This window comes from Neopelma chrysocephalum, unplaced genomic scaffold (genome assembly GCF_003984885.1).
Source record: "Neopelma chrysocephalum unplaced genomic scaffold, ASM398488v2 Primary Assembly neopelma1_258, whole genome shotgun sequence".
Classification (NCBI taxonomy): domain Eukaryota; kingdom Metazoa; phylum Chordata; class Aves; order Passeriformes; family Pipridae; genus Neopelma; species Neopelma chrysocephalum.
Window position 1 is genome coordinate 75,896 of NW_020897920.1, and position 14,715 is coordinate 90,610.

The 14,715-nt window shown below is 52.1% G+C and overlaps 1 protein-coding gene across 8 annotated transcripts in view; it reads left to right on the forward strand.

The window, feature by feature from the left end:
- ATP6V0A1 (ATPase H+ transporting V0 subunit a1) overlaps window positions 1–14,715 on the forward strand; it is a 39,182-nt gene that overhangs the window by 13,928 nt on the left and 10,539 nt on the right. For 3 of the 8 annotated variants that reach the window (XM_027704185.1, XM_027704188.1, XM_027704186.1), the window contains 7 exons: window positions 105–321; window positions 900–1,007; window positions 3,914–4,021; window positions 4,606–4,623; window positions 6,396–6,513; window positions 6,918–7,089; window positions 11,674–12,959. In XM_027704185.1, the coding sequence (XP_027559986.1) occupies window positions 105–321; window positions 900–1,007; window positions 3,914–4,021; window positions 4,606–4,623; window positions 6,396–6,513; window positions 6,918–7,089; window positions 11,674–11,767 (835 nt within the window). In that variant the 3' untranslated portion in view covers window positions 11,768–12,959. Of the gene's footprint in view, window positions 1–104; window positions 322–899; window positions 1,008–1,731; window positions 1,801–3,913; window positions 4,022–4,605; window positions 4,624–6,395; window positions 6,514–6,917; window positions 7,090–11,673; window positions 12,960–14,715 lie in introns of those variants that run through there. The other 5 variants (XM_027704187.1, XM_027704189.1, XM_027704192.1 and 2 more) reach the window with 4 other exon arrangements.

The following is a 14,715-nucleotide window of genomic DNA, read 5'->3' on the forward strand; positions in this document are numbered from 1 at the left end:
GCATTGTCGTTCCAAAGACACTCTTCATGCTCTCACTAAAAGCTTTTGCCCTAATTCTAACAAAATGTGATATTAAACTCTCTTTTTTTTTTTTTTCCCTGTAGCTATTTTAAGAAGCCACTGAACATTTACCTTGGATTTATCCCAGAAATGATTTTCATGTCCTCCCTCTTTGGATACCTTGTTATTCTCATCTTTTACAAGTGGACAGCCTATGATGCTCACACATCGAAGGAAGCACCGAGCCTCTTAATACACTTTATCAACATGTTTCTGTTCTCCTATGAGGATACCAGTAATAAGATGCTTTACAGTGGGCAGGTGCGTGCTCTTGCTAAAACAGGATCAGAGATGCTTTGTGATATTGGAGCATTTCATTGACCTCCTGATAATTGTGTGAAATGAAGTGTGAAACATTTTTCCTCTGTGACAGAGGGTTTCTGAAGCCTGATAATACATGAAGTTGAAGAAGAAAGGAATAATCCCTATACCAGGAATTTAGATCAGTCTGAGCATGTCAGCTGTGGCTCCAGAACATTTGGATCCTGATTAATAGTGGAATGCAATTAGGAGTATTGCCCAGCCTATGCAGTGTAGTGCCTCTCAGCTTAGCTCAGGCACAAACACAGTTTCCTTCTAGCACTATCAGACATCTGTCAAATTCTCATTTGCTGCAGGATCTTTTGAATTTTTCCCTAATCTAACCCAGTCTCAGCATTAAATGCTGTATTCAGTCAGTGGGGGCAGCTGCAGGCATTAAGTACAGCTCCTCTTGCTGTTCCCAGAAGAGAGACATAGTGCAGCATCCACATGCTGGGAATTCAGCCGTGCTTGCTGGGTTCTGTGTGTGTTTGAGCAGTGGCTGCCATTGAATCACCTGAGACTTGTTTCTTTTGCAGAAGGGGCTCCAGTGCTTCCTCGTGGTCGTGGCATTGCTGTGTGTGCCGTGGATGCTGGTAGCCAAACCCCTGGTCCTTCGCCAGCAGTATTTAAGGAGAAAACACTTGGTGGGTGACTCCCCCTTATATTTTCCACATGAAAATTAATTTTGGTTGAAAAACTGTGTTTTCCATCTCGAGCTTGGATACATGGGTTCACACTGCATTGAGACTTGTAAAGTGTTTTTACATATTCCTGGGCATACAGGGAGGTAGGTGTTAGTGGTGACAGAGTGTTGCCTGCCTGCTTCCCAGATCTGGATCCAGCATCAAACCTGCTTTTAAAAACCCTTTATGTTGGTAGTGATCAGAACAGTGTCTCTGGCTTGGGCTTCAGCAGCTGGTTTAGGAACAATCTCACTGGCTGCTGGATGCACTTCTGTGCCTGGGCTAGGCTGGCAGTTTCCCATTGATGAGAAACAGAGATGGGCTTGGTTCGCAGACTTCTCAGCTATCTTTGTTAAAGCAGTTTGGATGGTAAACAATAACAATTAAAAGGAAAAACAAACTTCCACAGTCACGTGAGAGGTGGTCTGCTGGTGTGCTCTGTAGGTTTCCAGCTGCACTGTGAAGTACCTGTGTGTGAGATGCAGGAGTGTGGCACTCGTGTGAGTTCTCCCTGCATGTCGTGCCGAGCTGTGAGGATGTGCAGCGAGTCAAAGATCAGTTCAGTTACGGACACTCCCTCTCCCTTCTCTTGACCATCTTTCATCCTCCCACGCCCCCTCCATTCGTCTCCCTTTCTCTTTTTGTTTTCTTCCTCCTCCCTCTCTCTTCTTCCATCCACCCCCAGGAAGGGCAGCCCGAGGAGGCCCAGGGCAGCACGAACGCGCAGGCGCTCGAGGCAGCAGCGGCTGCAACAGTGAGTGCTCTTCAAACTCGCCTGATGCATTACAGATGGGAGTTGGCTTTCTGTCTGATTATCAAGGGAGCATGGAATGTATCTGAGTATCGTAAGGGAATGACAAGTGCACCTTTAGGGTGAAAAACACTTTCTCTTGGAAAGAGCAAAGTTCAGCCAAATTGATACATTCTGGATGAACACCCAGGCTGGAGGATGATAGTTGTGTGTGCACAGAAACACTTCCTTTCAGGGGTGCTGCTTGAATCCAACATGCAGAGCAGCACGGGAATTCCTGCTATCACATCCCCCCAGGTTAAGTTCCCCTTTTTTTCCTTTTCTTGCATATTTGTTTAAGATAGATTAGGATTCTTCTCAGTGCAGCATTTCTGTTTGCATTACATGTTCCCAAACACACGGTGATGTGATGGCCTCCAGCAACTCTATGTCAGTAATCACTGGATTTGTGACACCTCTGCCTTGTACACGCTTTGACCTGAAACTGTTATGAAATGGTTGTGTACAAACAAGCCTCTCAGTGGCAGTTGTTTCGACTTATCTGTCTAAGCCTAGAGATGGCCCTTTCCTGCCGGAGCTTTCTGGTGAGGATTGTGGCAGCCCCCAGAACTTGGTCCCCAGTGCTGCCTATTTTCAGCTTGGTTTTAGTTGTGAATGCTGCCTGGCTGACTAGGAGTGTGAGTCTCACTGACTGTGTGAAGCACATCAGGCTCTCCACGTGCCAGAGGTGCCGGAAGGGACGGTTTAGCTGTTTCTCTCGTGACATTTTAGTTTCCTCATGGAAATGTCAGGCGTGAAAATGGATCTTTTGTGCATGATCCATCCAGCATATGAAGTGCATCTCCATCAGGAAACTGCAAGGGGAGGTCTTGTGTGAGGTGTGCTTAGAAGGATCAAGTAAATAATTGGAGTTGTTGGAGCCGTGTTTAGGTTGGATGGTTTACAGGGAATGGATACGAGTCAGGTGTGAGGGAAAAGCTGCAGAAGTGCAAATTCACACAGGCTAGAAATACATAAATAGAATATTGACATGAGTCATCAGTGACTTCTGGTGTTTCAGAGATGCTGAAAATCCTAATAAAAGCATTGTCTTAGTTGTAAATGTGGGGGGTTCTTTTAATTTATTTCTATTCACCGTATAAACACCTACCTTATTTGTTTTTAGAAACCTGACAAAATCTTTAATTCACATCTGGCATTTTGGACAAATTTATAGTTCAGCCTAAAATAAAAGCAGGCTTATAAGAACAAATGAGGTAAAAGAACTCTGAGCAGCTGTTCTGCAGGTCTGTGCAAGTGTCAGGTCCCAGGACCTTCAGCCTCCTTGGTCTGCATGGGCATCCCTGAACTTCTGCAGTCTGGGTGTGGTGGATCAGCTTGGTCACATCTCACGTCACAGGTGACCCAGGACAGTGCTGAAGCTGGGCACAGAGTTTGTTCCTATTTGTGGTGTTGGAGTTTCCCTCTCTGGGGGTCAGACTCACGGGGGTCAGACTCACAGGGGTCAGGTGGGAACTCCTCGTGGTTCAACGTTTCAGCTCAGTCTGCGGGTTGTTCTTTTCCCTTTGAGTCCTGGAGGTGCAGCTGAGGGTCAGATGCTGAATGTCAGAACAAATGTCTGTAAAAAGAGCTGCTTGCACAAGGTAGTTTCCAAGCAGGGAAGGTCTGGTTTCCTGTGTGATGTTGGTGTGCCTGGGGCTGGTGGAAGTGAGTGTGTGTGTGTTTGTGTCAGCGTGTTCTGCTCTGTGACCTGCTCCAGGACCCAGCAGTGGTGTGTCAGTGCTTGCCCAGCCATGCTGGGGAGGACATGGGCTGTTGCATATCAGAGCCAGCAAATGATCTCTGAGAGATTTGCCTTTATTTTCCTCAGGGTTGCAGTTACACTGTAGAAATGTGCCAAAGATTCACTCAGACAGACTATTTTTTTTTCCCCAGCCCCAGCAGGAATCAGCACCTTTCCCATCCGAGCTGGGAAATACCTACCTTAACCTGGGCCTTAATATTTAATATTTTGTTTTCCTCTGTGAGCTGCTGCTGCACATGAAGCCATGAGAAACCTGCAGTTTTGCACTAAAACCCAAACAACACTTTGCTCTTTCTTTTCTGCATGTGTCAGGGCACGCACAACTTTGGTGGGATCCGGGTGGGCAATGGCCCAACAGAGGAGGATGCTGAGATCATTCAACATGACCAGTTATCTACCCATTCTGAGGAGGGGGAAGAGGTAAGCACCTGAGCATCCTCGCTCTCAGGGCACTGCACTCGGCAGCAGGATGAGCTCGCTGGGACTGAAGTTACTCATTTCCAGGCTGTTTAAACAGCAACATTCCCAGTGAAGTGTTTTCATAGCAGTTTTCTCACTGACTGTCTCTTAGTCACTCCTGGGACTCCAGAAAAAGCAGCATAATTTGCATATCATGGGAGATGTGGCTCTGTTTGTCCCCATGACAAGGAGCCACCATCTCAGGGGTGCACAGCACTCCCAGCTGGTACATGTTACCTGCTTCTGCCATGCCCTTGGAAATCCAGGGGCTGTATTTCTGAAGCACTGAAATCTTGTCTGTATATTCATTTTGACTGCTGGGGGTAATATTAATTACTTCCCTTTCCTCTGGGAGAGGAGAAAAGCAGTCACCTCACGTAGTTTGGGAGTTCTCTGATGCCTCTGAACGACTGCAGCAGATCCTGCCTCTGTAGTGCATGGGATGTGTTACTGCTTTCCGTGGCGTGTTTAGGAGGGAATTGCTGAATGTGTTCGTGATTAATGTGATCGAGACACTGAACTAAATGTAAATTTATGTTTTCAAGCCTACAGAGGACGAGGTGGTAAGAGCACAGCAGCTTTGCCTTCATGTGTACCTGGGCCATTTCCCATTGATGTAACACGTGCTGAATTGAACATGTTATGTCACAACATCTTGTTTTCAAAAAGATCTTCCTGTTTACATGTTACAGGCCATTTTTAATTCATACATACATACATTAGCAGACCTTTAATTACTTTATCTGTACAGCTTGTCTGTCTGATCCCCTGTCTGCAGGTCATTCCCAGTTACCTGGGAAGCTGCTCAGCTGGAGGTCTGAAACTGAAAAGTTTTCACTTTTTGAGCCTCTGGAGAAGTCTCGGTTGCCTTATGTTGTGTCTTTGGTAATTCTGTGCTGCAGTAAGCTGTTTAAAGAGCTTTTTTCCCCAGACTCTCTGCCATGTTAAGGATGACACTGTTTGACTCAGTGAGCAAATACAGCACAACCAGTCCAGTTTCATGTAGTTCAGCAGCTGAACTGGGCAGAGGCTTTGTGTAGAAGAGAAGCTCCATTCTGAGAAACTGCTCTTCCATAAGCACTTGTAACAATTATTTAAAAAATGAGTTTAGCAGTACTCATGCAGGATTGAGTGTAGGTTTCAGCACTATCAGGTAACCAGTTTTACTACAAAAATTGCAAATGCCATGGTAATCAGAGCAGCTTGACCAGGGCACTGCTGCTGGAAATGGTGCTGACAGTGGTTTGCTCAGAGCTCTGCTGTGCACAGGCCCATGTGGAAGGGGGGCATGGGGCAGCGTGCTGGTGTACCTGGTATCTCCCTGCACCTGGGGAAAATGGGTAAACCCACAAGGACTGTGCCACAGCAATCCCAGTGCTCCCACTCCTGGCACAGTGGTCGCTCTCTCAGGCAGTTGCACTTGGGCTGTGAACAGTCATTGTTTAAACATCTCACATTTCCCACATTCCCGGAGCTGCCGCCCGGCTCGTGTGTGCGGGAGCTGGAACTGAAGAACTTCACAGCTCACGTTCTGTGCAGAAAGAATTTGGCTTTTGACAGCTAATTTAACTGAATTGTTTGAAATATTTATTGCCTTGGATATACTGGGGGAGAAATAAGAATATAAATAGCTTTGTGTTCATGCCTAGAGCATTAGTCACTGGATGTATTTAAAACAGCATGTTCACTTAAATATGAGCAGTTTCTGGAGCATGGATTAAATCCAAAATGCAGGGAATGCTTTCCCAACCTGCAGAATAAGAAACTGCACTACATGGTAGACTTCCTTGTAAGTTCTTCTTTTATTATTGCAGAAAATTACCAAGACACAGAGACTTTGCCAGTGAATGGTGCACAGATGGGACTTTTTCAGGATAGCTTCATGCATTATTTTTGCTTTCAAAAAGGGCGAGTTCATGTCTTGCAAAATGCTCCTGTTGCTCCTTTAGCAAAGGCACACACGGTACAGCTTGGAGCACTGTCTCCTTCCTGTAGAGGCACCTCTGAGGTACTGGGGAATGCACACCAACGCCATCTTCTGCTGAACAGTCTTCTCCTGGCTAAGCCCGTGGATGGATTTGGAATATCTGACTTTCACATGCTAGAATGTGAAAACAACATTCGAGTCACAGCGTTTGTCGTTCCGCAAAACCTGGCGAGACAAGATCCATTTTTGCATTTATAAAACTGATGTGCTGAGCCAGGAGCAGACAGTGTCAGTGTGCAGCGTCACACATGGTGTCCCTGGCGATAGCAGCAGGTCCCCTGCCCGTGTCCCTGCCTGGCTGACCCGCACCAGGCTCCCAGCTCCCCTCACCCTGTGCTCCCTTTGCAGTTCGACTTCGGTGACACCGTGGTGTACCAGGCCATCCACACCATCGAGTACTGCCTGGGCTGCATCTCCAACACCGCGTCCTACCTGCGGCTCTGGGCCCTCAGCCTGGCCCACGCACGTGAGTGTCCCTTCCCGGGGCTGAGCTGTGGGTCCCTGTGCCTGCTCCCCCCGCGCAGGGGGAGGCAGGAACACGAGGGGCCTCTCGGGGCTCAGCTGGCAGGGACAGTGCTCTGTGTGTGTGTGAGCTGGGAGCAGTGACCTGCACACAGGGTCTGCTCCCACAGCGCTGCTGAACGGGAGGGAGGGAGCTGAAGACAGGGAATAAGCAAAGAGCTGCTGAGCAACTCTGCCCTGCCCTGTGTGACAGCTGGAGGCAATATTCTGACACATTCAGCTGCAAAAGCTCTGGCCCCTCTTCAGTTTCCCACCTCATTGTAGTGGAAGTTTGGTTGACTTCAGTTTTTGCTTCGCAACCCCCTGTTCCCACTGACACAAGCCCTCTCCTCCCCTTTCTCCTGGCAGAGCTCTCGGAGGTGCTCTGGACCATGGTGATCCACATTGGCCTCAGCGTGAGGAGCCTGGGGGGAGGCCTCGGCCTCTTCTTCATCTTTGCTGCTTTTGCCACCCTGACAGTGGCCATTCTGCTGGTCATGGAGGGGCTCTCAGCCTTCCTCCATGCTCTGCGTTTGCACTGGTGAGTTACTGGGACGTCCAGAAACTTGGGGAGCTCTTCATAGCAAGAAAATGTCACCTGGACTGTGCAGAAAGGCCATATTCTAGAAGGCAGAAAGTCTTTAAAAGAGTCAGATTTCAATCCTGTTGGTAGAGCAGCGCCTGTCTCCTGATTGTTGCTTGGAAATTGTGGAGAGTAACTGAGCTCTGCTTAAAAATAAGCACTAAAAGGCTAAGGCTTTAAGACCAAAGCTTTGGGACTGGGGGGTAGGGAGGCTCTGGGCAGATCTGGGCAGATGAGTGTGCTCGTGGCTTTCAGCAGGACTTTCTCGTTCTGTCTTTTGGTTTTTTCCCTGGTTCCTGTGTTTATTGTCTTTCATGTGCAATAGCCACTGACTGCAATTTCCTTCTCATGCTCTTATTCATCATCATAAGACCTTGCCTTGGACAGGAGTGGCTTTGCCCTCTGCCCTCAGGGTGCTGTGGGATGGCAGCGAGTTTTTGCTGCTCTTGCTTTTTGCAGATGCTTTTGCAGCTCCTTTCCCATGGTCACTGAGCTCCTGTGTATGCAGCCAGCAAAGCAGAAGGAATTCCTCTGCTCCCAAGTATGGAAAGTGTTCAAGAGCTTTCTCTAATCCATGTTTAAGAGCACTTATTGTTCCACTTCAGATTGCCTGGTCAGTGGACTGGTGGGATCAAAGGAGCAACTGGGAGTGGGGTTTGCTCAGCCTGAAGCGTAGGAGAGTCTGTGCCTCTGTGGGGTTCAGGCAGCTGCCACCTCCTCAGGCTGCTGATTTCCTGGGGGGTCAGAAGTTCAAAGGGAAGTCCCATGCAGATCACAAGGAATATTCTGTCTTGCTTAAATGGGAAGAAAAGGTTGGGAGCGCTCTCTGAAAGTAGTTCTGTAAGTGCAAAAGGTGCAGCGCCTTTAAAAAAAAAAAAAAGGGAAGGAAAATCAGCCTTTTTGGACTTTTCCCCTGCTTGTGTGGAAGGAAAACTTTGGCCTTTTGCCCTCTCTGGCAGCTGGGGGGTCCTGGCCCACCTGTGTCTCTGTAGCTGAGTGAGCTGAGCTCACCCCGGGATTCCAGGGCGAAGCCATCTTGTGCCGAGGGAGCAGGGGGGGCACTGCTGGAAATGGCTGCTGGATGGTGCCTCTGTTTTTCCTGGCATCCAGCCTGAACCCTCCCTAGCAGTCACTGGAGAGCTCCTCTCTGGCTGGACGGAGGGCCCTCACCCTCTCCCTGCTGTCACCGTGGGGCCATTGCAGCAGGGACAGCAGGACCCTGCCCGGCACTGAGAGCAGCCCAAGGGGAGCAGAGAGCAGCAGTGCTGTAACTCCAGATGTGGTGGGTTTGCTCTGCAATTCCTTGTGGATTAGAGGATTTCCAGGGTCTGGCCTCTCTGGGCTGTGGAGCTGCACGGCTGTTTCTGAGCAGCAGCTGGGGAGCAGCTCTGAGCAGCTGCTCTGGGCAGGCTCCTTGGCTCCTTTGGCACCCACAGGGATGGGCTCAGAGCACAAAGCATGTTTTTGGGGAGGTACCTGTCTTGTGTTAATAACCAGTCTGCACCTATGGATACAGCTCACAGATACCTGGAACAGGCAAGAGGTGGCTGCTCCCATTGCCAGGCTGTTCCTAAAGGGACATTAAAACAATCGTCTGTAAATGTGTCAAGAGAAGACATAAGTCAGTGAAATGGCAAACAGGGAAACCCAGGTGCAGCAGCAGTGAGCACTCCAGCCCTGCAGACCAGTGCAGGGCACGGCCTGGCTGCAGAACTGCAGTGCTTATCAAAGTCCTGTTTTCCCTAAATGTGTTTTTCAGACTTGCAAACCTATCATGCACACGCTCTGAGAGAAAGTCTGTTCAGGCTCAGAGCCCAAACACCAAGTTTAAGGCTCTATTTCAGACTGCAAGTGATCTGCTGAAATGATTTTGTGTTTGCTGTGTTGCTTATCACAGGGAGGCACCTGCAGTTGTTCCAAAGAACACACTGTTCACATTCCTTTTTGCTCCTGAAGCAAAAACAGGGTGTTCCAATGGCAGGTGTTCCCTTTTTAGGAGGAGGAAGGGGGAGTGAGGGTCAAATACAGCTGTCCTGGGAAGAGCAGATGGGATTTTCTGGCTGTGGGAGAAGAGTCACCTATCAGGAATTCGAGGTGTGGGTGGCTCAGCCGTCCTGGAAAGGAGGAGGAATTAAGCATGTGTTTTACTGTTGAGGGAGTGCCAGGTTGTTCCATGTGCTGTGCCTGGCAGTCCCAAATGAGGGAGGTTTACTCTGTGCTTTTTGAGTGTGCATTCTTCGAGCAGGCTGGGTTTTTCAGGGCATTCTGGGGTGGAGGCAGCACCCAGAGTGCTGGGTGTGCATCAGGGCTCTGCTGCAGCTTGTTATGGGTCTGAGCTGTCGTGCTGTCAGCTCCTTTTACTGTAACTCTCCTGAAATAGTTTACCTTTCTATTTGCTTTTCAGTGATGCAGTTTGATGTGAATGTTCAGATTAAAGTAGCTTCCCCCCTTTTAAGCTAGTCAGCTCTTCTAATGTGAGCCAACACAGACTGTGCCCAAAAGGAGAAGTTTAAAACTATATTCAGAGTGCTGCTTCCCTAGAGGTGTGGGCGTGCTGGAGCTGCATCCTGCTCTCAGTCCAGTGAGTGGAAGTGGAAGAGTCCAACTGTCCACCCACCTGCCAGGATTTGATTTTCCTTTCTAAGAGTCACAAGCCAGTGCTCGCCTGCAGTGTGGCTGCAGGAGCTGCTGCTCTGAGGGGCAGTGCAGCCTCCTGTCAGGCAGGATGGAATCTCCCACAGTGCCTTTTCAGGAAGGAGTAACTGCAACAGTCTCTGCACAGACACCTCAGTGGGTTCTGACTGTCGGGTGTGCTGGAGGTCACCCCTCTCAAAGTGTGCCTGGGTAACACCTGACCCCAGGCTCTGGCACCTGCCTTTGGGAACACAAACACCAAGTGGGAATTTTGCAGTTGTACCAAGTGACAGTCGGGGTTCCTGTTCCACAGCTACCTCTGCAGCTGCTCCTGCTCATAGGACTGGAGCTGCCTGGTTTTCCAGTGTGGGTACCCTGACTCTGTGCAGCTGGAAAATCCACAGACCTACAGTCCGACAAACACTGACACTAATGATTAATGCAAAAAGCTGCAGAGTGGGTTTGCTGTAGCACTGCTGCCAGAGAGCTCCTGATCTGTTTGCTGACAGTGCTCACTGTCTCTAAATCCTCTGCAGACCTTGGTCACCGATGGGAGACACACAGAGAGTTTAGCAATAAACTGGGACATGTGACAGGCAGAGCCTGGGAACAGTAGTGCCTCGTGCTGGGTTCTGGACATTCCTGGAGACAACTGCAGAAAACCCCACTGACTGTTTATGCTGTGATTATTTGGTTAAATACGCTTTTCTCACTAGTTCTCTAACCTTAGAGCAGCCTCTACTCCATCATCGGGCCTCCAGTTGTGACAGTGTCCAAAGGGAGTGTTTGGATGTCAGGGCCAGCTGGAACTGTGAATCATCAGGGTTAAAATTTCAGTTACAGTGGGTTTGGGTGACTCAGATACCCAACCCTCTGCCTCTCATTTCCCTTTGCTTACAGAACTGTTATTTAGTCACAGGATATTTATGGAGATTATCAGGGTCCTGAAAAACTGGAGCAGGTTGGCAAGGAGCCCTTCCTCCCACACGGAAAATCCTGCTCATCCTGGGGATCCCTTGGCCTGTGAGGCAGCAGCAGATACAAGATAAAGCTGTTTTTTTCTGAGCATTTCTCTCCTGGGCTCTGTGGGGAAATCCCTTTCTGCCAGCTAAAGCCAACAGCTCTGGAGTTTGCCATGGGGAAAAATAATTCAAGTTTGTCCTTTTTTTGCTGCATAAAATCTTTCTCTCCAGCTGTGTTAAATGCTCCCCGGTTTGCTGTCACTTACTGCCTGCAGAGACTTTGTTTTCCAGTGGATCATGCAACGTAAAGTGTCTGTGAAGCCCAAGCTTGTTTTTGCTGGGAATCAGGGGATTAGTTTCCCTGACCCTATTTGGCTGTCGCTGACCATTGGGCAGTTCTCTAGAATAATTCTTTTTTTTTTTTACCCGAGTTCATTAGGGGCAGCAGCAGCAAATGGGGCTTTGCTAACGCTCGGCTGGAGCCAGCAGGCACATCCCAGCACAAGTGCCTGTGGGGGGGATGAACCAAATGTGCCACAGGGAATAAACAGCAGCGGCTGGTGGGGGAGTCTGAGCTCAGCGTCACGCGGCTGAGGCTTGTGCTCACACAGGAAAGGGAACTTTAGCAACCAGCTGGTGTAGAAAATGCTGTGTGCTCCCCGTGCTTCCTGGGACACCACAGTCAGGGTGGGCTTCCTGGTTCTCTTGCCCTTTTGTTGCCCCTGGGAGTGGGATTTAAGTCCATGGACAGTTCTCTGCCTCACACAGAAACATCACACACAGGTGGGAGGTTCATCCCAAAAGGTACATTATATTATAACACCTCTTTTTCTCTTTAAAGCTTTATTTTTTATAGCCAGTAATCATATTTTTAACAGAGTTCTTGCTAACTGCTCTTGTTGAGAGCTGCCTTTTTAATGAGTGATTGCTCTTCCCTCTCTTGCAGGATCGAGTTCCAGAACAAGTTCTACACTGGTACTGGGTTCAAGTTTCTCCCTTTCTCCTTTGACACCATCCGTGAGGGGAGGTTTGATGACTGAGCCCCCCCACCACTCCAGCAGTGTTAAACACCCTGTGTGTGTGTGTGTGTGTGTATGACTGACCCCCCCAACACCATGTGTGACTGACCCTCCCCTCCCTGTGTGTTTGAGTCGTGTGTAACCCCCCCATAGTGACAATAACTTATTGCAGCACTCTTGAGCGTTACCATGGCATCCCAAAGCCACGAGCTTTGATGTTCTGGGGTAACGGGTGACACTGGATCACAGAAACTTTTTTGTTCCATATGTTTACTCTTGAAGATACCAAGTGCATGATGTGTCTGTTTGGTGTGCAGTTGTGTGCTCCCTGTGTCGTGCATTCCCTGGCAGCTGATCAGGGCAGAAGAGAAATGTAGCTCTGCTGAGGGGACAAACCAGTACATGGAGAAAAGACCTAAGAACCTCAGCTCCAGAAGAGCGAGGGCTGCTCCCCCTCATGTTGCTGGAGGCTGTGGCCTGGGGCTGGATGGGGAGGGACGAGCTGTGGTGTTGACTGTCATCTCTCACCGCAGGTACTGCCACTGGCAGTGGAACTTCTGGGGTTTCTGGTTTAAAGCCTGAGGCTGCAAAGCCCTCGAGGCACATTGGGTAGTGCCTGTATGGACTTGGCATTGGTGGAGGGACCAGTGGCTTACACTGTCCTGTGCACTCCAGGTCTGAGGAGCACCCCTTAATAGGGGGAGCAGAGGCCCAGGGAGGTCTCAGTGGTGTGTCCCTGCAGTACCTGTTGCTTTCTCTCCTGCCTGAGCTGTCAGTAATTCCTTGCCCTCCTCAACTCGATGTAGCTGTAGCAGCAGTGGGGTGTTAGTGCTGTGTGCAACCATCGTGTTTAATTCTCACAGTGGAGCTGAATATTTGTATATGAACAGATTAGAACAAAAATGAGAATCGTTAACCTGGAAGTGAGGAGGATATGCCTCAAGGTACTGGGCTGCCTAAAATTAGGTGAGAAAGGTACATGTGCGCTGCATGCTGCAACGTGTGCAGGGCACAGGGACCTTCATGCTGCACCTGAGCAGCCCCTGGGTGCTCACTGGGGTGTGTTTACAGATGTGTTTGCAGGCTGAAGGGTGAAATCAAAGCGGAGCTGCAGGTGGAGCACTGACACAAGACCTGGTGTGTCCTGCTGTCTGGATGAAATGCTTGACAGTTGCTGACAGTCACTGTATAAATTAAATAAACTGCACAACAAGTGCTTGGTCTGTTTTCTGCTTTCTCTGCACTCATTGAGGGGGCTCCTGGACAGCCCCTCATCCCTGACTGACACTGGGCAGAGCCCCAAAAGCTGCTGGGGGCATCTGGGACTTTCAGTGTTCCTGCCTAGGATCCTTGTTACTCCCATGGCCAGAACCAGGGGGTGGGCAGGGCTGGTTTGTACAGTGAGACCGTAGTGACCCTGCCCGGGCTGCAATGTCTCTGCATTTATCGAGCCCCGGCACCATCCTGAGTGAAGACCGGGCCGGGGCCGCTTGTCCCGGGGCCTCCTGCCCACCCCGATAACGGTGGAACGAGGAGTTGTGCAGGAGGAAAAGCTCCGGCTTGATTAACCCGGGTGCTGTGGGTGCTCTTGACGGGGAGTGGGACAACACGGTCTGCATGCCCGGGGCTGTGCCCTGCTCCCGGCCCCCCCCCCCCCCCGGGGGCCCCCCCCGCCCCCGCGGGGGGGGGGGGGGGTGTTTACTCAGGCCCTTCCTGCCGCAGGGCTTCTTCCACACGTGCGGGAGCAGCGGAAGGGAGGGTTCTGCGGGGTTTTGGCGATTGTGTTGCTGAAGTCGCTGTGTTTCCCGTCTCCTGATGTCCCGGCAGGGCAGGAGCTGCGCTGCACTGCTCCCCCACCACCAGCGTCCCGCACCCCTCGGACGAGGGGCCGGCTGTCGGCCGTCCCGGGGGATGCTCTCCCACCGCTATGGGTACCAGCAGTCCCGGGGGATGCTCTCCTCTTTCACCCGCTCCCCTGCGCTCTTGCACCACTCCCGAGTGCAATCACAATATTTCTGCTCGTTTCCATGGCTCCGGGGCCACAGGGCAGCCCTGGGGGCTCCCGTGGGCTGAGCTGGGGACGTTCGGGGAGCCCCGATCTCCCCCGCCCGTGCCCCGTGTCGCCCCGCAGCCGGGCTCTGTCCTGGCAGTGCCCACGAATGGCCCTGGAGCTGAGAGAGACCCCGGCAGCCCGAGCCCGCCCCCGCCCCGCTCCCTGGCGGGGTTCCCTCCCGCCGGTCCGGCCCGGGCCCCTCGGGGCGGAGGGGTTGGCCGAGCCCGGGGCCGCTCCGCGCGGTGCTGGGGCAGCCGGGGCGTTCCCCAGCCCCGGGGCACCGGCGGCGGACCCGCTGCCCGGTCTCGCAGCGCCCTCGCCCGGCCGGAGCGGGGCCCGGGCTGGCGGATGCTCCGGGACCGCCCCGGCCCGGTTTGCCCCAGGGGCGGGGAGCCGTCACGGGTGGGAAACGCGAAATGCCCGGAGCTGCCGGTGCCAGACTCGCCCCGGCCGGGCAGCCCCGGCGGGGGTCCCGTTCCGCGGGGGTCCCCCTGCCCGGGCACCCTGAGCGGGCGGGGAAGGGGCCGCGGTGGCCCCGGGGCACAGGCAGCGCCTGTCCCCAGTCCTGGCCCGGTGTGTCCCCGCTCCGAGGGGCCGGAGCCCGCCTACTGAACCAACTCTGCTCCGCCCTGTGCCCGGTACCCGCTCAGGCCCGGCCCCCGCCGCCAGGACCGCCCAGCGCCGCGGGGCCGGGAGAGGCGGGACGGCACCGGGAGAGGCGGGGCCTGGCGCAGGGGCAGGAAGCGGCGATGGAAGCGCGGCGGGGACTGGGACCCGGACCGGGACCGGGGCTGGCGCTGCCGTTTCTGCTTCTGTTGGCAGCAGCGGCGGCGCGGGCGGGGGACGCGCGGCAGGAGGCGGCGGTGCGGGCGCTGGCGCGGCGCCTGCTCGGCCCGCGGGCCGCCGCCGTGTCGCT